The sequence below is a fragment of the Rousettus aegyptiacus genome, unplaced genomic scaffold (genome assembly GCF_014176215.1).
Source record: "Rousettus aegyptiacus isolate mRouAeg1 unplaced genomic scaffold, mRouAeg1.p scaffold_m13_p_13, whole genome shotgun sequence".
NCBI lineage: Eukaryota > Metazoa > Chordata > Mammalia > Chiroptera > Pteropodidae > Rousettus > Rousettus aegyptiacus.
Window position 1 is genome coordinate 76,493,824 of NW_023416288.1, and position 21,285 is coordinate 76,515,108.

The following is a 21,285-nucleotide window of genomic DNA, read 5'->3' on the forward strand; positions in this document are numbered from 1 at the left end:
ATCACATTCTATCAAAGTACACCTGTTTCATAACAATAACCCACTCTGTCATCTGCCTCTGGAACCTAACTTGAGCTCCTAGAGAGGAGAAATCTACTTTAAACCCAGCAGCTGGCACAGAAGAACTCAATGAAGCTGTTGAAAGAATGAGAACCCCCAGTCTTTCAGGGTCTGAGGCTCTGAACCGGAAAATAGGTTAAACGAACAAACAAACATACAAATAAATAAATGCAAGCTCTGTAAGAAGACAACTACTAGCAGAACACATAAAAACAGAAACAAAATTTTACAAAGAAGTTATTTTCCTAAAAATGAGAAAAGTTTTAAAGAATGGTGAAGGGTAAAGCTTCAAACTACATTCAACGGAAAGTTAACTTCTAACATACTCCTGAGCCAAGGTTTTCAATACTCAGTATCAGGCTTGAATACCTGAAGAAGAGCTGGGGATCTACATATGGCAAACATATTCCCATAATACTATGATTCATAGTTTAAATGAAAATTCAAGAACTGTGTCTTCTTGTTAGGTTTTAAAGATGATCCTACATTTCTAAGATTTAATAACTACATTAATTTGAGATTCTTAAAGTGATTTAACAGAAAGAAGCTGCTATTTCTCAGGTGGAAGAAAAATGTTTTATTATTCCCACTTGAGAAATAATTAGGAAAATTAAAAAGCTGCCAAGTTATTTACATTCCATTCTAAATAAACAGAATGAGTAGTAGTGAAATGTGGCATAAGCTGTATATAGGTTACATTTCAAATTCTATATGATAATGTGGCTAAAATATACTTTAGTCCACAAAGAAATACTGATCATCTATTATAAATTTATACTTTCAAAAGTACATCTCTTTCCACAGAAATATAAAAACCTTCCTAAAATTCACATGGAACCACAAAAGCAGTCTTTAGAGAAAAAGCTGAAGGTGTCAGCTTTTTAAACTATATTACATCCTGATTTTAAACTGTATTACAAAATTACGGTAATCAAAATAGGATGGTACTGACATAAAAACAGACACACAAACCAATGAAACAGAATGAAGAGCCCAGAAATAAATCCACACAGATATGGTCAAACAGTATTTGACAAAGGAGCTAAAATTATTCAATGTGGAAAAGATAGTGTCCTTAATAAATGGTGGGAAATCTGGATATTCACATGTAAAATAATGAAATTGGACTCCTATCTTACACCACTTACAAAAATTAACTCAAAATGGATCTAAAGATCTTAAGGGTAAAGACTTCAAGTTAAGATGCAATCCTATAAAATACCTAGAAGAAAACACAGGGGAAAAGCTCCTTGACATTGATCTTAGCAATGATTTTTTTCTGATATAACATCAAAAGTACAAGAATAAAACCAAAACCAAACAGAACAAAATCAAAAGGCAGCCTAAAGAACAGAATAAATTATTTTCAAACCATGTATTTGATAAACGGTTAATATCCAGAATATATATGAAATTCATAACAACTCAATACAGTTGTCCCTCAATATCCATGAGGGTTTGGTTCCAGGACCCTCACAGATACCAAGTCCCTTATATAAAATTGCATTGTATTTGCATGTAACCTAAACACATCCTCCTGCATACTTTAAATCAGCTCTAGATTACTTATAAGACCTTATACAATGTAAATGCAATGTAAATAGTTGTTATAATGTATTGTTAAGGGAATAATAACAAGAAAAAATCTGTACATGTTCAGTACAAACACAACTGTTGTAAATTTAACTACATAAAACAAACATATCAGCAACAACATAATATTTTTTTCCTGAATATTTTCAATCTGTGGTTGGTTGAATCCATAGATATGAAATCTATGGATATAGAGTTCAGACTACAGCAAGAAAACAACCTAATTTTAAAAAATGGGCAGAGGACTTGAATAGACAGTTCTCCAAAGAAAACATACAAGTGGTCAAAAAGTACATGAAAAGGTACTCAACATCACTAGTCATAAGAAATGCCAATCAAATCCACAGTGAGTTTCACCTCATACTTGTTAAAATGGCTTTAATCAAAAAGAGATAAATATTGGAGAAGATGTGGAGAAAAGGGAACCCTGGAGCACTGTTGGTGGGAATGTAAATTGGTACAGTCTGCTACAGAAAACAGATCACAGATTCTTCAAAAAATTAAAAAGAAAACTACCATATGATCCACCAATCTCACTTCTGGGTATATATACCCAAAGGAAATGAAATCAAGATTTCAAAGAGATATTTGCACTCCCATATTCACTGCAACATTATTCACAATAACCAAGATGTGGAAATAACCTAAGTGTCCACTGACAAATGGTATAGAAAATGTGATGTGTACATGTGGAATATTATCTAGCCACAAAAAATAAGGAAATCCTGCCACTAATGATACCATAAATGGACCCTGACGGTATTACACTAAGTGAAAAAAGTCGGACAGAGAAAGAAATACTGTATGATCTCACTTCTATATTGAATCTAAAAATATCCAACTCGTAGAAACAGCGAAATGGTGGCAACAAGGGCTGGGAGGTAGGTAAATGGGGAGATGTTGGTCAAAGGGTACTAATTTTCAATTACAAGATAAGGAAACTCAAGGGACTAGAGTATAGCATGGTGACTATACTTTTAATACTAAAAACTTAAAAATTAAAAATTAAAAAATTAAAAATATTAAAATACTTTTAATACTTGAAAGTTGCTGTGAGAGTAGAGCTTTAATGTTCTCATTATAACAATAACAACATCAAAATGATAATTATGTGAAGAGTGTGTTAATCTTATTGTGGTAAACATTTTGAAATATATATGCATTTCAAATCATCACACTATGTACCTTAAACTTTCAACACATTTGTCAATTATATCTCAATACCATAAACATTCATAACATTATCTGTCAATTATATCTCAACAAAGCTTGAAAAAATAAAATCATACATTCTAAAAAAAATACTAACCTATTTGTAGAAGCAAAGTTGATTTCTAAGTGAAAAGTATTTATCTGAATAATTTATGTTAGTTAAAATATTGAGCATACCAATATTATTACTTTAATAATACGAAACAATTACACATCAGTTATTTGAGGTGATGTCTGTTATATTTCCAATATAACAGCTCAAAAATACTCCCCAAATATCACTACCCATTTAACTGCTGATGATTTTCCTTATAGTGATTTCAAACCAGCTGTAGTGCTTCAAGGAGCTTAATGGTTCATCATAGCTTTCCCTTGATGCTGCGAAATTAACATGAAGAAATACAAAATGATTAAGGTACACAGTACACTATGTACAGGTATCTCCAGAAAGCCTTAATAAATATTCTACAACTTTCACAAGAAGAATACAGTTTGGTAGAAAAAAATAAATTTAAGTATCTCTAATTAGTCATTTTAATTTCGATTCTATTGACCAAAAAATAAAATTACTCTATTAGAAAATAAATGTCTTTGATTTTAACTCTAACTAATATTTTGGAAATAATCTAAAAGAAATAAAAATCATTTGAAAATGAGAAGAATGGAAAGAACTTTTGAAGAAGAGTTACTTTGGAAAGAAAACAATTTTGTCCATTCATTGTGCCATCACTGTTTTAAGTTAACACCTGGGTTATAAAGTTTCAACATTTATAAGCAAGCTTATTTATCAATCTCTGATAGTCATGAAAACATTCTTAAGTATTTTTTGTTAACTTTTAAAAATATCTTCAACAAGATTTTTTAACCACTTCCCCCATAAGAGCACACTGGATGTGACTTAGATGTTGTAAACTTACAAGGACCACCTAACCCCTTAAACCCTAGACTGCTGTCTCTGCCTGGAGCCCCAGACCCACAGCCCCTGTGCACAACTGACTGGTGAAAGGCTCAGACATCCACTGCTGCGCCCTGCCAGGACGGCACTACCTCAGCAGAGGCAGGGGCACAGAACAGCCTTTCAGCCTGCAGAAGGCAGAAGGCTTATTAGATAGATGTTCGTTTTCTAAAGCCTAACAACCTTTAAAAGCACAGGGAGGATTTGGAAGGGATTGCCTCCTAAGAAGCTGGCATACTGCTGATTCCTAGAGCTGTTTTCCTTTTGTTAAACTTCATCTTCTGCCTGTGCCTGCCACATCTCCGCAGACAAAGGTAGGAGGCTGGCTTGTACACGACATGTAGTCAAGATGCTTATTCACAATCTGGGTACGATTAAAACATGTTCAATAAAAGGCAAAACCAGGCTTTTGGTCCACATTTTCTCTTTTATTCACATGCCAGGCACTGTGCTGGATGCCACATATTCATGGTGAATATGGCTAATGTTGCCCTAATGAGGCTTGCAAATCACTGAAATACTGTTCATGTTTAAGATGGTGATACTCCAGGGATTACAAGCCTACAGTTCTATAGAGATGGATGAATAGCAAATTGTAGTTGGAGCTCATTCTCCTCAGGGCTTTCAATGCCCATTTGCTTGACAGTTCAGAGTGGGCATTTTGGAGACATAACCCTGTAATGCCTTGAATGGTTGTCTAGAGTTCTGAATTTGGCAGATGAGTGAGGAAAACTTCAATAGAACTTCTAAGTACATCAGCCTGAGCAACAGCATAAGAAGCCAGCGAAGTTTCTCTTCCTAGTATGTATTAGAATCGCCGAGCACTTGCCAGCTACTAGACATTGTGCTGGGTTGTGATGTCATTGTAAAACAATGTTTTACTAGAAAACCATTGTTAAAAGAATTTATATTTGTTCTACACACAAAAAACCTGAAAAGATAAACAATCAAAAGTTCTTGAAATGGTGAAATACAATGTGTGACATATGAGAGAAATTATTTCTTTTTAAATTGAGTCAGTATTTCCTTTGCTTATACATGGATCCAACAAAAATACAAAAGAAGGAGTGATGGAAAAAGGAAAGCAGAGTTACCAGAGAAAGCACACTCATTGGAGCATTGCAAGGGAATAGTATGGGAAAAAAAAAAAACCTAATAAATGCATTTAACAAAAGAGCAGCAACTAGTATTACCAAAAGCCCTACATAATACAAAAAGGATTAAACCAAATATGGACAAACAAGGCCTACCTTCAAGATGTTCTGTGTACACTTGGTAATACTTCTAATTTAGAATTTAACACATTATACCACAGATCATTATTTACATGACTAGCTCCAAAACTGATTTGACCTGAGAACAGGGGCTGTGTTTCATTATTCTTTATATCCCTTGTTCATTCTTACAAAATGTTTGCTGAAGGAATAAGAAGCAATCACTGAATAAATATTAAATACATATTCTGCATAGGACCATCAAGGAAGGTCTCACAAAGAAAGCAGGACACTGGGCATTTCCCTAGGCAATGGCTGGAAAGCACATTCCAACAAGAGCAAAAGGACAAAGTCGGTATACAGTGCAGACCACAATGTGGAGTTGACTATCCCCCGCCCTCCGCCCCAGACAGGAGAAGCCCTGAGGGATACAGAAAAGAGCTCTGCTTTATTCCACAGGTATCAAGGAGGCACTCAAGTGTTTTCAGTCAGGGGAGTAACAAAATCTTAGCACTCCTTTGGGAAGATTATTTGGGCAGCTATGTGAAGGATGGATTAGGAGAGACAAGAGATAGGGTGATCACTTGGGTTTCACTGCAATAACTCAGGTGAGATTCAATAAAGACCTGAACAAGGTGGGGTGGCAATATAAAAAAAAAAAAAAGGAGTTAAAGAAAAGAACACGATAAGAGAAGAATCTAGGGGATATACAGGGAATAATGGAGGCATATGATAGAGGATATAAATACCACAGAGACAGAAGTAAATACTGATAAACACTGAGGAGTAGAAGAGAATGGGACCTTTTGGAGAGGTGATATTTATCAGGAGCCTAGAAAAGCCTAGACTTTGAGGTTAGGCAAAGATCTGCTTTTTCTTGGCTAAAGTATTTAGACTAAGAAACAAAAACAAAGAAAACAACAACAAAACAAATCTTTAATTTATCTGACCCACTAGACCACAATGATAAAGAAACAAGGACTTAAGAAAGATACATGGTCTAATTAAAACGCAAGACCTTACTGAGAACGGTTTAGTGCTGTCAGCCTAGGGAGCCAGGACACAGTCCTTTCTGTCCTTGTGGTAATTCACTATGAAGAGGCTGCCATGCATCATACAACGCAACTTGTCTATCTCATATAACAATTTAGCATAGAAATAAACACTGATCTTTTAATACACAAATGAATTAGGATAAAAGGTGGACACAGTGAATAAGGTGAATAAGGTTAGAAACTTAGTCTACTAAGTTTCTAACACTACAATTCCAGAAAACAATTTTTTACCCCAGAGACTACTGCCCTAGAGTGCATAATAAATTTCTTCTATATGCTAAGGCATGCTATTTATCTAAAAACATTTGATAATGTAAAGCCTTCGTGTTTCCACAGTTGGAAAAAAAAATCCTTTTTTATTCTTTAAATAACTGAGTCATTAATCAAATACAAAATGCCTAACTTATTTTTCAGACATAAGATGAAGACAGACCATTTAAAACATCACAAATTCAGCTATACCTTCACCACAGAAATATTGCTACAACGCTAATGCTCTCTAGTGTGAAAGGTTTGCTTTATCAATTCCCCATTAAGTCATTTTCCAAGTAGGTTGTCATCTCTCAACAGTCCCAAAAGAAGTATCTTGTAAACCAAGTCACAATGTCTCTATACTAAAAAGAAATTCCTGGAGTCAACTCACTAGACCTGCACTGGGAACCATTTCGCAGAACCTAGTTACATACATAAGCATGTTCTTAAAACACCAGAGAAATAAACTTATTTCTGCCATGTGACAAAAGATACCCACTCCCCAAAAGGAACAAAGGATCTGATGGAGCAGGTGGCAAAATCAGTCTGTAAGAATGGGTGTGTCAAGAAGTTTCTCTTTCTTCTTCCCTTCTTTTTCCTTTTATTTCCTTCCTGCCTCCCTCTCTCCCCACTTCTAGGTTTATCTGTCCTATACACACTGAACACTGTTAAGGCCAACCGTATCAATAAATTTATGAATAACAGCTCTCTTTCAGGAAGTGTCCTAAATCCCTACCAATGGACTCTTGGCTTAATCCCATTCCTCATAATGGTTGACATTTACTGAGCCTGGTGCCATATATTCCACATGTGTATCTTGAATAATTCTCAAAATAATATCAATCAAGAGCGTAACTGTTTTACATTTTATACGGAAAAGAATTCATACAACTCAGTCAAAAAACAAACAATCCAATTAAAAAAAGGGCAGAGGATCTGATCAGAAACTTCTCCCAAGAAGACATACAAATGGCCAACAGACATGAAAAGATGCTCAACTTCACTAGCTATTAGGGAAATGCAAATCGAAACCACAATAAGATATCACTTCACATCTATAAGAATGGCTATTATCAACAGGACAAGTAATAACAAGTGTTGGAGAGGTTGTAGGGAAAAAGGAACACTGCTGGTGGAAATGTAAATTGGTACAGCTACTATGGAAAAAAGTATGGAGGTTTCTCAAAAAACTAAAAATAGAATTACCATATGACCCAGCGACCTCTCTTCTGGGGATTCACCCCCCAAATTTGAAAACGTTTAGCCATAAAGATACACACACCCTTATGTTCATAGCAGTGTTATTCACAGTGGCCAAGATATGGAAACGCCCGAAGTGTCCTTCAATACATGACTGGATAAAAAAAGTTGTGGTACATGTACACAATGGAACATTACTCAGCCATAAGAAAAAATGAAATACTGCCATTTGTGACAACATATCTTGAGATTATCATGCTAAGAGAAATTAAGTCAGATAGAAAATGTTAAGAGCCATATGATTTCACTTATATATGGGATATAAATCTGAAAGCAAAGGAATTACGGGATAAACAGAGACTCATGGACACTGACAACAGTTTAGTGGTTACTAGAGGGCAGAGGGTGGAGGGATAAATAAAGGTAAAGAGGGTCAAATATATAGTGACAAAAAAAAATGAACTTTGGGTGGTGTACATATAATGCAATATACAAATGTACTATAGAATTGTACACTCAAAACCTATATAATTTTATTAAACAATGTCACCCTAGTAAATTTTAAAATAGGTAAAAAGAGAGGTTAAGTAACCTGCCCTAACTAATGAACATGGTGCAAGAACTGGAAGCTAGAAGTCTGACCCTGCATCTGGCTCACAGCCATAGCACCACACTGCCCAACTCCTGCCTCTGGACCATAATCCACCAACCCCAGAACCTGGCCAGGCACCCTACTAATGGGTATTAATGCCCTGTCGGTCTTCATCTCCAACCATCCCATTAGCACTTCTTTCTACACCCATTCTGGAGTAGCTGGATTTCCAATAATGCAACTAAACAAGGCCTTAGTGAGGCTAATAAAAGAAAATGTGAAATTAGTGGGTTCAAGGGGTTGCAAAATTTTGTACAATTTTTTTCCTGGCAAGGCAAGAACTTCATACTCCACATGATATCAAGGAATAAATCCTCCTCCTCACAGTACAGTGAGGATTTTCTTCTTGAGGAAGAATTAAGACTTAAATGCGCAAAGTAAAACTTTAAAACTTTTGAAAGGAAATACAGAAGAATATCTAAAAAATACAAACCATAAATGAGAAGACTGATATATATTTACTGTCTTTAAATAAAAAACTTCTGAACAACTGAAAATACGATAAATGAGGAATTAAAAGATAAACTGTAGACTAGAAGACATTTGCCACTCTTCGAACAAGATATTCCATATGTCTTCTGTCACTGGAGGAAAGTGCCAATTCCCTGGCCTACCACTGTCTGGTAACTGGTATTGATCAGACTTCTAAATGTTTTGCCCAATCGATGGGCGTTAAACGGTGTCTCAATGTTGAGGTAATTTCACACTTCCCTGATTACTCCATGATTACTAGAGAAACTGAGCATCTTTCTATGTAATTATTGCAGACATTTTAAGTTCTCTGTCCGAGAACTTCTTGTTCATACCGTTTGCCCAGTTTCTGTCTGGGTTGTTTGTGTTTTCCTTATCAATCTGTAAGAGTTTGTTACAGAAGTTAATAGTTTAACAAAAATACATGCACTGTTAAAATTTGCTACAAATATCTTATTATTACAGCTTTTATTGAACTCAAATCAAAACAAGTAAACAAAAACAACATTCAGATTTAAAGTATTAATTTAGTATAAAAAATGGATGTTGTCCTAAAAGTAAATCATCAGTAAATCATCAGTGTTTCATTTAATAATAGAAAGATTTAATTGCAAGTATGAAATTTGTCTTGCTGATAACTTCTGATTTTGAGCCATCACATGAGCCACCCTGATCAATGTTGTTACTTTTGTAAACAATCAACTCTTTAATTACAGATCAATGTAGAACTTTACACACATAGTGACAAAGTATATGAACTAACATGTCTCAAAAGAGTAAACAGCCTCATTAGCAGTCAGAAAAATACAATCTAAATCAATAAATTCCTATTTTCTAGAAATCTCTGTAGCAAAGAATATTTGATAACAGCCAATGCTGATGATGAAATATAGTGACATTTTCATACAGTGCAAGTAGGTATATAATTCAGTTTAACCTAAAGTGCAGTGAAATCCAGCAATCTGCAGCAAAACCTTAAACATGTTCATAGTGTCTGACCTAGTGATCACCTCAAAGGATTTGTCCAAAGGAAATAATCTCTCACAAGATTCCCCAGCTCACCCAAGAATGTCCATCCCAGTATTATGCCTAGATTTAGCATCATTCATTAAGTGTACAGGGCACTAGAATATTGGTTCCAGAACTCCAGGCAGTAAAAGACCTTTTTAAAGAAACTGATTCTCTATGATTAGAGTGATACTCACCCCTTTCCCCTAATTCCCATTCTAATTTGAGCCTGGCCAGAGTATCCTATCAAACAACCTAGAGCAACTGCTTCAGGTAGAAGTAAATACCCCAACCAGGCCCATCAAAGTCTCTCCAGGCAGGTTTTTGCCAGACTTACTGAAGGAATCCTTTCACATCTGTGAGGATTACTGTGCTGTGACATCAGTCTCAGACTGTGGGCCAACCATGATGTTCATCTGATGAAAGAGCCTATGCTAGAGACAGGGACTCTAAGACATTGTTTGAGCCCTGAAGCCCCACTTCACCTTAACTTACAAGAACTTCTGTTGATTAAGCTTGGCTGAGTTCAATTTCTGTCACTGAGAGACCAAAGTGCTCTAAGATGTTCATTTTTTCCCACTAAAGTAATATGAAAATACATTTCTGAACTACCTCACAGGGCATTTAATTCCTTCCCTCTGAGAGGAAACTCTTCTAGAAAATCTACCACAATTCGGATAGACTTTCTGCTAACTAGGCAGATGTAGCCGAACAAGATATTTAGCATAAAAGCTGCTACGGAGAAACCTATAAAACAAATCCTTACCTATCCAGTTATTCCACTTTCAGTAATTATATCGTCTCTACAAAAGGTGGAGCTCCCTCCAAATAAATATACAATACAGATCCCATATTATACCAATATAGAACCAAGCTGAAAAAAAAGATAATTAATAATATTGGTAAAATTCTTCCACCTCTCATGAAACTTAAACTTTTGGTATTTTCTCCAACCATACTTCATTGGTCAGAAAAGGAAAATATTGAACAAGAAATTTTTAAAAGACAGGTATTTTTTCCTTTTGATAACTTAAAGAAAAGCCAAAGAATTCAGTAATTAGATAATCTAGATTTATAATGTCAAGCCCTTGAAGAATATCCAACAGTCTGGAGTTACAAACATGCAAATAACGTTATGTATTCTGAGGTGTAGACATGACCTCCGAGAATACATTATTCTATTTTTTCTGTAGCCTGTCTCTTTTTAAAATTACTTTTAACAGCCTTATTGAGATATAACTGACAGCCAATAAACAGCAGATATTTAAAGAGGAAATTTGCTAAGTTCTGACATATGTATGCACTTGTGAAAACTTCGCTACATTTCTATCAGCCCTGAAAGTCTCATGCCACTTTATTTGCCCATCTCCAGGCAAATAATGATCTTCTTTCAGCCAGTATAGATTTGTTAGCATTTTCTTGAATTGTACATAAATTCAACCACACAATATATAGCCTTTTCAGTCTGGCTTCTGTCACTTAACATGATAAATTTTAGACCCATCTATGCTATAGCATGTATCAAAAATTCATTCTTTTCTACTGATAAGTAGAATGCCATGGTATGGATATACCACATTTTTGCTTATCTGTTCATCTGTAGACGGACACATAGACTGTTTCCACTGTAGGTCTATAACAAATAAAACTGATATAAACATTCATGTACAAGTCTTTGTATGAACATATGCTTTCATTTCCTAAGGATGGAATGGCTGGATTATATGGTAGGTGCATATTTAATGTTTTCAACAATTGCTAAACCATTTTCCAAAGTTTTACATTTCCACCAGTAGTATATGAGAGCTCTACATTGTCCACATCCTCACAAACACTTGGTATGGTCAGTCTTTTTAAAAATCATCTGAGAAATCTTTTTAAAAATAGATTCCTCACCCTCTGCCAAACAAAACCTTTTTTACTGGTGAGGATTTTGGACTATTGCTTCATGATTGGTACTATTAGAATCAAAACTACAAACGCCATGAATGGGATTGAAGAGATAATTCTTGAGAAATAAAAAAATGTTATGCAAACGTAAGGTATTATTATCTTATCTAACTTTATTTTAAAATATTTTTACCTAGAAGTGAAAACTAAAGTCAGCAGTGTTTGTTCATCTTTTTTTTCCCCTAATACTTGTTTTATTCTCACTGTGTTTATAATGAAGAAAAAAGTTCTTGATGAAATATGGCAAATATATAGTCAAAGAAAATCAGCAAATTCAAGTCATAACAGTGCTTTTAGAATTGAAGGAATCTCTTTTTAAGAAGAAGAATACAGAACTTCACAAAGCAACTACAACATGAGAAACAGGAAAATTAATAAAGTAAAAAACATCAGAGATGAGAAGCTGAAGATTAAGGCTCCTTTCAAAAAAATAATGACAATCTAAAACTTGTCACCTGAAAGTCATATACCTAATATAGTAATGATCATGAAGAAGCCAGGGCCTCATAAAATACTTTTCCACAGCAGACTACCAAAATCTTGAGTAAAGCAAACAACAACAACAACAAAAAAAATAGCACCAAACTATCTTCCTCTCCTGCTAAAAAAAAAGAGTGCAAAATTATAGAGAACTTAATTTTCAAAGATGTCATATAGGCAGAATTAAAAAAAAAAAAAACTGTGGGCAAGTTTAGACATGATATGATAAATTACCTGAGGAAGGATGTAAGATATGCTTGACATAAAAGTGACATCAGAGAAGATTTAACTTAAGGAGTAAACAGAGTAGACACAAGAACTGGCTAAATAAATTAATGAGAGAACAAACACATGAATAAACTCATACAGTATTTTTCTTGGTCTTTTGGCAATGGAACAAGCACTGCATACCCCATGAATCTTAGCAATTAAATACTGAAAAATCTACACAACATTAAAAAGATTTACTTAGAAACAGAATGTCACAGAATCATTGAACTGGAGCAGGAAATTTAAAAGATCAATCAGGCAAAAAAATTTTTTAAGGTAAGGAAATATGAGCAACACCACAAAAAAGAGCTCTGCCTAGCATCAACTCTACATTTTAATGGATGGCAACTGAAAGACCAAATGCTTACTTAAGTCATCAAGATGGAGTTCAGTGTCCAGAAGGTAGATGAGAGAGGGCCAAAAGTAGATTCCTCTTGCCTGAAAGGGATGCTAAAGCCAAACAAAAACCTACAATTTTCCTGATGTGTATGATTAAAGCGCTTAATTCCTTTTCTGTCACCATTCAGTGGTTTTGTTCCTTTTAAGCAAAACGATGCAACCCCCTCCCTTTCACGTATAATGTGTCAGGTTTAGAAACTCTGGTCTCCTTTATGAACCACACCAATATTTTATGAAGGATATTTTGACAAGTGCTGACACTTTCTTCAAAAAAGTACTATCTGTCTCTCAAAATGATCAACTTTTCCACTCCAAATGTTCACATTCACACAACCATGGATGCCCTTGATATTTTCAAGGTAAGGTACATCCTAAACACGAAATCGAACTTCAAATTCAACATTTCCTTCCTCTTCAATGATTCCAAATGACAATTTAAAAATTGAAAAGCCTGGATCTTCGCTTTCAATAAATATAATTCACATAAAATATTAGCCTTATATATTTAGAAGAAACTAAACCAGTAAGTTTCAATTTTCAATTACATTTGCCATCCGTAAAGAAGATAGGGCATGTACTTAAAACTGACATTGGTGACCAGATGGAGGGGTTCACAATTTAAGTACTCCACAAATCCCTTTGTGTGTAAATTAGCACCATTATTCACCAATAAATTTTTTCCTTTTTATAACATTTCATCTAAACATTCTACAGTTGTAATTTTAAAAGAATACATGTATTTTAAAATGCTTAGTTTAAAGCCAAGTAGATGACTATAATTAACTAAAGAATTGCAATTAAACAAATTTTTAAAAACATTTTTAAATGGAGTTCGTATATAAAAGACACCTAGTCAAAATACTTTATATATGTAGACTTCTTTCTTTACAAGGATCACCTTTAAAATTTTTAGCATATACTATAAAGTTCAGAGTTACTTTTTCACTGATTTAATTGACGAAGATCCTTCCTTTATGTTATTAAAACAAATAGCTAAACGTAATAATATAAAGTACAAATTTTTACATAAAATTTAGTTCATACATTATTTTAAACTGTATACTTACTACATCAAACTTCTGAGTGATGTTCCCCTGGATATCAAGTAAATAAACCTTGCCATAATGTGTGCCCAGTGCCAAAAACTGTAAGAAGAACAGACGGGTCAGCTTATTAATGTACCATTAACATACAATTAGTTATAAAACCATTTTCAAAGTCAAGATCACTTAAAAACATTTTCAAATCACTTAATGCATAAGTGATTTGCAAGACCTTGGAAGATATGCAATCCTTGAAGAAGGGCTGTTTCCAGCTTCAGGGAAATAACAGAATGGAACCTACTTTATTGTGATAGTGCAGGCCAGCTGTCAGAATGACTCATGAGGACCTTCATCTACTGACAACTAATGATGTGTATGTGGTCTGTACACAATGCCTGATGGACTGAGGCAGCAAATTAAAATGCAGCTATGAAAGCACGACCAACCGGAGGCTGAACTCAAAATCAGAAGGGAACAATTAAGCAACTCGCTTAATTTATGGCAAATGTGTAAATTTGTGCTATCACTTAAGTTCAACATATGCACACACAAACACCCAACAAAGTATTTATTATTTCTTAGGAAAATCCATGCTATAACAAGAGAAGAAAAAATTCAGAATTAGAATGTTTCTATATAAAAGTCCATTTATAATATTGAGTGTAAATGTTGATATTCTAATGCAAAAAAAAAATCCTTTTCTGTCACAAAATAACTACTAAGCTACATATTCATTTTATGGTATGAAATTAGTTCATAACTTCCACTGTTTCTTTAATTCTCTGAACAAACCCTAAATAAAACAGAAAAAACTTTAGGACTACCTGAAATATGACATGAGATTTTTCTTCCGTTTTATTTATTTTACACATTATTCAAATAGTTACAAATTCTCTGTATTTCACTGCATGTGAACATGCTTCATTGCAACCTATAATGAAATGCTCAAATTTATAGGCACTACTAAGCATTTCACTCAAGCAGCACAATCTTTAAAAAATAACCTTACAGAAAGTCATGAATTAAAAATATTTATCAAAATATAATTGCTAAAATAAAATCTCAGTTCAGGCACTTAAAATATGAAGCTACATTAAAGGGGAGCAACAAAAAGGGAAAGAAGGGGTTCATTAGAAATTCATCCCCTGCAATGCCTTTCACTCCTGCAAGGTTGCCTTTTTTCAAGAAGAAAAAAGTCCCCTGGGTAAAAAAATCAATACTGGTTAATAAAACATCAGGTGCACAGACACAACTAGGTATGACGATTCTGCACATAGGCCCGCCTGAATGCGCCAGGTGCCATGCCGATTACTCATCCAGGGCAGACAGCAAGCCTGGTGAAAACAGGATGCCTGGGCCCTGAAAAGGAAGGGGCGAGAGGTAATTCTGGGGGGAAATTAGTCTGAATATTTAGAACAAATAAGGATGTTTTCTCCAAAGCAAAACAACATTCTACTCAGAAATAGAGGACTCAGATAATTGTAATTTTTCTCTCTACAGTGACACTCTAACAATATTTGAATTAAGAAAACCACATACTACTAACAATACTCCACTTCATTCTGAGCCTGTCTTTGGTAACAGAATGAGTCTTAAAAGCTCACTGCACCCCAAGTACTCAATGGTATTGATTCTCCTCATAAATACTGTATTCAGTTTGTTAGAAAACTAAGGGGAACTAGACCCTTAAAACGCTTTACTACTGGGTCATTCTCTGACACCTCTGTGAAGGCTGTACTTGAACTTCCAATTATACTTTATTTTATTAGTTTTAAAGGTTCTATGCAAGGTACTTTATCCAAACATTAACTCCTTCCCTTTTTATTTTTTCAAAATTATTGGTTTAATATATTTAATATTTAAGACAGAAAGAAAACATACAATAATTATTTTGATTTTACAGTTTCAACCTAAAACTATAATTACCTTAGAATATTTTTGAAAAAAAAAAACAGTGGTTTTTACGACTTTACCATTTACTTACGAAAACATTTAGTTATTTAGATTAGATAAATTATTGTTGTTCCCTTTTAGAAATAATTTTATGTACTCTTAAAATGCAAATGTGATAAACCAATTAGATAGGTCTTCAAAAATTTATTTAGCTATCAAAACTATTGGTAAGTCATATTTATATTTGTTAATGCTTCTGACTACTTAAAACAAAAAAAGCAAAACTGGCCATAAATCACAAATGTAAATACAAAGCCTTTAAATGTGACTCTCTTTCTCGTCATTAAAAGCACTGTGCTTTTGTAACCACTAACTTTTTTTTAAACCTGAGAGCACTTAAAATCTAGGATGGGCAAAGAATAAATGTAATTTAATTAGCACCTTCCTGTTTAATTACAGAAACTTGACTCTTTTTTATAAACTATCAGATTGGGCATCCAGTCCTTCTGAACCACCCCATAGCATAACTGCTTTTACTTTGAATGATTGGGTTTTCTGTACATAAACAAGTAAAAGTGATAAGCAGTCCTTTGGACACCACAGAGGAAAAAAGAAGCAGTACATTTCATATGTAGTCAGCTGTATAACATCTATGTTTCACATAGCGTTTATAGTATTCAAAGTATTAGAGCAGGAAGTGCCTTCAATTACACGTGAAGAAAAAAGTCCAGGAGTTGATGTGACTTCCCTGGAAACAGGCAATAAGTGGCAGAGCTAGGGTGAGAATTAAGAGCGAAAATATTGTACCAGAAATCTCATATTAAAAGTGCATTTAAAAGTTAGCACAGATTACAGTTCCAACTGTCATGCTCCTTGGCCAAGTTGGTTTAGATTGTTCTCCATTTCATCCATCCAATGGTTATTCAACACACAACAAAAGCATCTATAGTAAGCACAGACAATTAGCAAGCATGATTTAAAAGGGTGACAGTATAATGAAGACGGATATAAAAAACTGATTATTATTACATTTAAAGAGTATACCTAGAATGGAATATCTCTAAAACCCTATGGTGTTAGCTGCGCTGAGCTCTGAACTTTGAAGAAGTCAGACACTAGAAGCTGAGGCAAATATGGCTGGCTTGTAGTAAAGACCATTTTAGGCTGAGTGAATACAACTTGCTCAAAGTTATGGAGTTTCAAAAAAAGAAGCAGAATGAAGTCAAGAAATTACAAGTAGCTTTATATGGCAAGAGTATCCAGTTCATGTCCAGGGGAAGAGACAGGTGACAGGGCAGTTAAGATTGGTTAATAGGAGGCATTTGAATATTGATGGAGAAATAAAAGATAGGAAAATAAAGGGAAGAGTATGTGTGTCCAAATCATGAAGACATCAGGAAGTCAATAAAAGTTCTAGGAAGGAGTATTACACAATCAGATTCAAGTTTCTGGAAGATTATTTTAGCAGAAAAAAACTGTTAGGAATGGACTAGAATGAAAGCAAATCTGAAGGAAAACAGATTGGTTTGCAGTGCCTACATTAGTTCCAAGGAGAAATGAAACATGCCTGTACTAAAAGAGAAGGGCTCAGGATGGGAGTGGGTTCAAGCAGGTGAGAGGGAGTGGAATCCAGGCAGAAAAAATGTTATGAGTAAAAAAAGCCAAGTATTGCCATCAGAACACCTCATCTGTGGCAGAAAGTAGTAAGAAATAAGGCCAATTACAAGGGGGCAAGGCCCTCATAGAGGGCCTTACATACCACATTAAGGAACTTTGATTTTATTAGTAGATTATGAAATCATACAAGGGTTTTAAAATCTATTTTTGACAGATCATTCTGGCAACCAGGTGACAGATGGGTTTTAAGTAGAAAAAATAGAGGCACATGAGTGCAGGCAGAAGATGAGGGCCTAAGCTAGGGCAGGGGTGGTAAGAAAATCACCAGGACTTAGGGAATGACTGAGTGGAAAGGGAGAAAGAGTCACATGAGACAAAAGAGATGGTGATGGCACCAAATGAGATAGAGGGAAAAGAAAAGAAAAAAACAGATGCAAGGTTACAGAGAAAAGAAGATGAGTACATTATGGACATGCTGAGTTTCACGTAAAAACAGAACAAAAGGTAGAGATGTTTAGGAGGCACCTGGATAAATAACACTGTTTTGGGAAGGGGCAATGTAGGTGGTCACAGAAGTCATGAAATTTAAAATCAAAAAGTACAAATTTAGAAGGAATGTGGACAATGGACCAAATCTTGGGAAAATCAACATGTAAGGGAAAGGTGAAAGTAAAAGAAAGTGAAAGAAGCAGCGGGAGTAACAGAAATTATCAAGAAAATAATAACAGAAGGATGTATTGATGAAGATGTTTTCAGAAGGTGAGATCCACAGTTTTAAAAACAGAAAAATGTCCATCAACTGGTGAATGAATAGACAAAATATGGTATGTTCATAAAATGGAATACTATTCAGCAATAAAAAGGAATGAAATACTGATATAAGAAATCTCAAAAACATTATGCCATGTGAAAGAAGCCAGACACAAGAGATCAAACAACATATGATTCCATTTATATGAAATATCCAAAATAAGCAAATCCTAGAGACAGAAAGTATATTAATGGTTACATGAGGCTAGGGTTAGCTGTTTATTGACATAGTATGTATCATTAGAAGAGAAGGTATGAAATGAGGTGGTGAACAAAAGGATCCTTGAACATGAGGAAGAAATCTCCTGTAGGTCAGGATAGGCATGGATTCGGATGAGTGGGGAAAGGGTAAAGGAACTGAGGCTGATCTTGTCTGATAGTTTCAATTTTTCCTTTTTTTTTAAATTTGCTTAATTAAATAGAAATAACAGCATCCTCTGAAAGGAAAGGAATAGTGGTTGAGAAGGAGATCGAGGGCTAAAGAAGCTAATGAAGGACAAATAAAAATAACATTTTAGTGGCTGAGGACATAACAAAGGACAGGGGTGTAACAGAACTGAAGACGCTGGTAAAGTTAGAATAGTTAACCATTTAATGGAGTTAGAAAATTTTTTTAAAAAAAGAATGGATTAGAGATTTAGAGATCAGGGCCCAGTAAAGCCACAGAACAGGATTAGTAGAAAAATAAACAAAATTTGCAGGAGAAAAGGGGTCAAAGTCAGTGCACTGAAAGATCCTCAAGTTCCAGGTACTGACACCATCCAGAGTGTAGTCTTAATAATGGGGAGAAGAAACAGGGCAGAGTGGAATTACATTAGCTTGAAGACGGGTGGCTCCATAGTGTAGCGATTATCATGTCTGCTTTACATACAAAAGGTACGGGGTTCGCACCCCAGGTGGAACCATGAACCATACCCTGGGTGTGCCAGGCCTCCCGAGTGTGCCAGGGATGCCAAGCTCTGGATGCACACCGCAAGCATGTGAAAGAAGACGCCTCGCCTTCAGAGATCCAGTTCTTAGGAGAAATGGCAACATCCATTGGTCAGGGGTGGAAGTGGTGGTGGGGGGGGTTGAATTAAAAAGGGGGTAAAAATAAATATAAAAATAAATAGATAAATAAATAAGCAAATAAATAAGTAAGTAAGTAAATAAATAAAGTTGAACTGCAAGGCCATTCTTCAGTGAGTGAAACAAGATGACAAGGAAATTGGGAAAAAGATAGCAGCAACAGGTAGGGGTAGACAGTGGCTAAAAAGGCAGGCACCTCAAAGGAGAGGGTTTCTGGTAAAACAGGAGACAGCAATTAATTATCCCTTAACATGTTGAACAAGTACAGGAATCATTTTACAAAGGAATGAAATCTGATAAGGAGCAAAGATGAGGCAACACTTCGGGTAACACAGAATAAAGCCATGAGACAGATCAGAGCTGGAGAGTCTGTCTTTTGTGGAGGGACAAAGATTCACTCACAGGGTTCACAGGAAAGAACAGGGCACTGGTTGAAGCTGCTTAGCTTCCTATAGTCTGATTATGACACATTTTGTTTTAGTTCAAGAATGGGCTAAGGGTGCTGTACAGTACTTAGCCTGGACTCAGAAAGTTAGTGGAGGCTTTGTGACAGCAACGACCCAGACCAGAATATATTAATTCATTCATATAATATATAAGTAATAATATGAGACCTTTCTAATGATTCCTGATGCTGCCAATGTAATCTCTTCTGCCCTTATGAAAGCACTGTTTATAATCTTAACGGTTTCCTACTCTTCTACTAACAATTTGAGTAAAGTGATAACTGTTTCCAAAGACCACTTCCTATAAATCTTTCACATCCACCATCATCTAAATTCTACTTGATGCACCCTTGCACTGCGCTCCATATACGTGCACAAATACAAATATGTATATAACATTTTTGGTTGTCATTTTGATTTTTTTGTTGGTGAGGAAGACGGGAGGAAACCACAATCACTGTTAAAAAAATAAAAAAATAAAACCATTAAAAGCAGCAGGACTCCATAGGATAAACTTACAACAGAAATGACTTACAGAAGATCTGCTATAGGGCTACCTTACCTTGTCATGGACTGTCATGCAGCTAGCTGCATCCTTCTGAAGTATTTCAGTTACCCCATTGGAAAGCCTTTCATACTTCAGTTTGGGCTCCTCTTCACTCTCTTCTTCCTGCACAAAATTAAAGAAAATGACAGCAGTCATGAATTTAACTTAAATTGTCAAAGACTCAAAACACATTTCTTAAAGGGGACCCAAAGATGGTCCTCTTGATGATTGTCAATAACTACAACTATAACTAATGGTTAAGATCTTCAATGTTTCACTTTTCCAACTAGGTGTATCAACAGCTACAACTGCACTGGTAGAATAAATTCAAAAGTTGGAAACAGGATAATACATACTTACTGTTAACAGTAATCAACTTCAGCATCTTAAATGTAAACTGTCTGGCCCACTATGCAGACATATGCCAATAAAAGGTGAGTAGGCAAAATACTTGTATGACCTCATGGTCAAAAAAAATACACAGCAGTAAGACAGGAATATAATAAACCTCTAAATGACATGAATTTTAATTTTAAGAGTACACATATTTTTGTCAGATTTGAGAATATCTCATTTCAATTAGAAAAAAATTAAATAAAAGTAAAAATTGGAAATTTTATATAAAACTGTATATATCCCCTTCAGATAAAAATATTTTAATATTTAAATAACTAATAATCCATGAACAATCATTACTTAATTTGTTAGAAAATGAAATGTTTAGTCTCATATAAATATGCCTGCTTATGCATTAAAAATATTTTAATCCTTTTCTCTGTATTATTACTAACTTTATATGTTTAACTTCATTTTTGATAGAGAATCATAAGTTATCTTTAATCGTCATAGTTATGAAATAAAATTAGGAATCTATATTAGCTATAACGGCCATGAATTAATAAATCAAGTTTAGTTATAGGAATTATTATAATGATTCAAAAAAGATTTTACTGTATCGAAGTAATGGAAAACCAAAAAAAAAAAAAAATAGTGCATATACCAAAAGTTGTGATCGATAAAGCTGGTCAAAACAGAAGTTCACAAAAATAATGTACTCATGGACATTTCCTTCAAATATAATACAATCATC

At 34.6% G+C, this 21,285-nt stretch overlaps 1 protein-coding gene across 2 annotated transcripts in view; it reads right to left on the reverse strand.

The window, feature by feature from the left end:
* Positions 1-21,285, reverse strand: part of VPS41 (VPS41 subunit of HOPS complex) — a 166,757-nt gene that overhangs the window by 109,770 nt on the left and 35,702 nt on the right. For both annotated transcript variants that reach the window (XM_016128120.2, XM_016128121.2), the window contains exons 3-4: positions 20,211-20,318; positions 13,839-13,916 (exon numbers count right to left, since the gene is read on the reverse strand). In XM_016128120.2, coding sequence (XP_015983606.2) covers positions 13,839-13,916; positions 20,211-20,318 — 186 coding nt within the window. The remainder of the gene's footprint in view (positions 1-13,838; positions 13,917-20,210; positions 20,319-21,285) is intronic.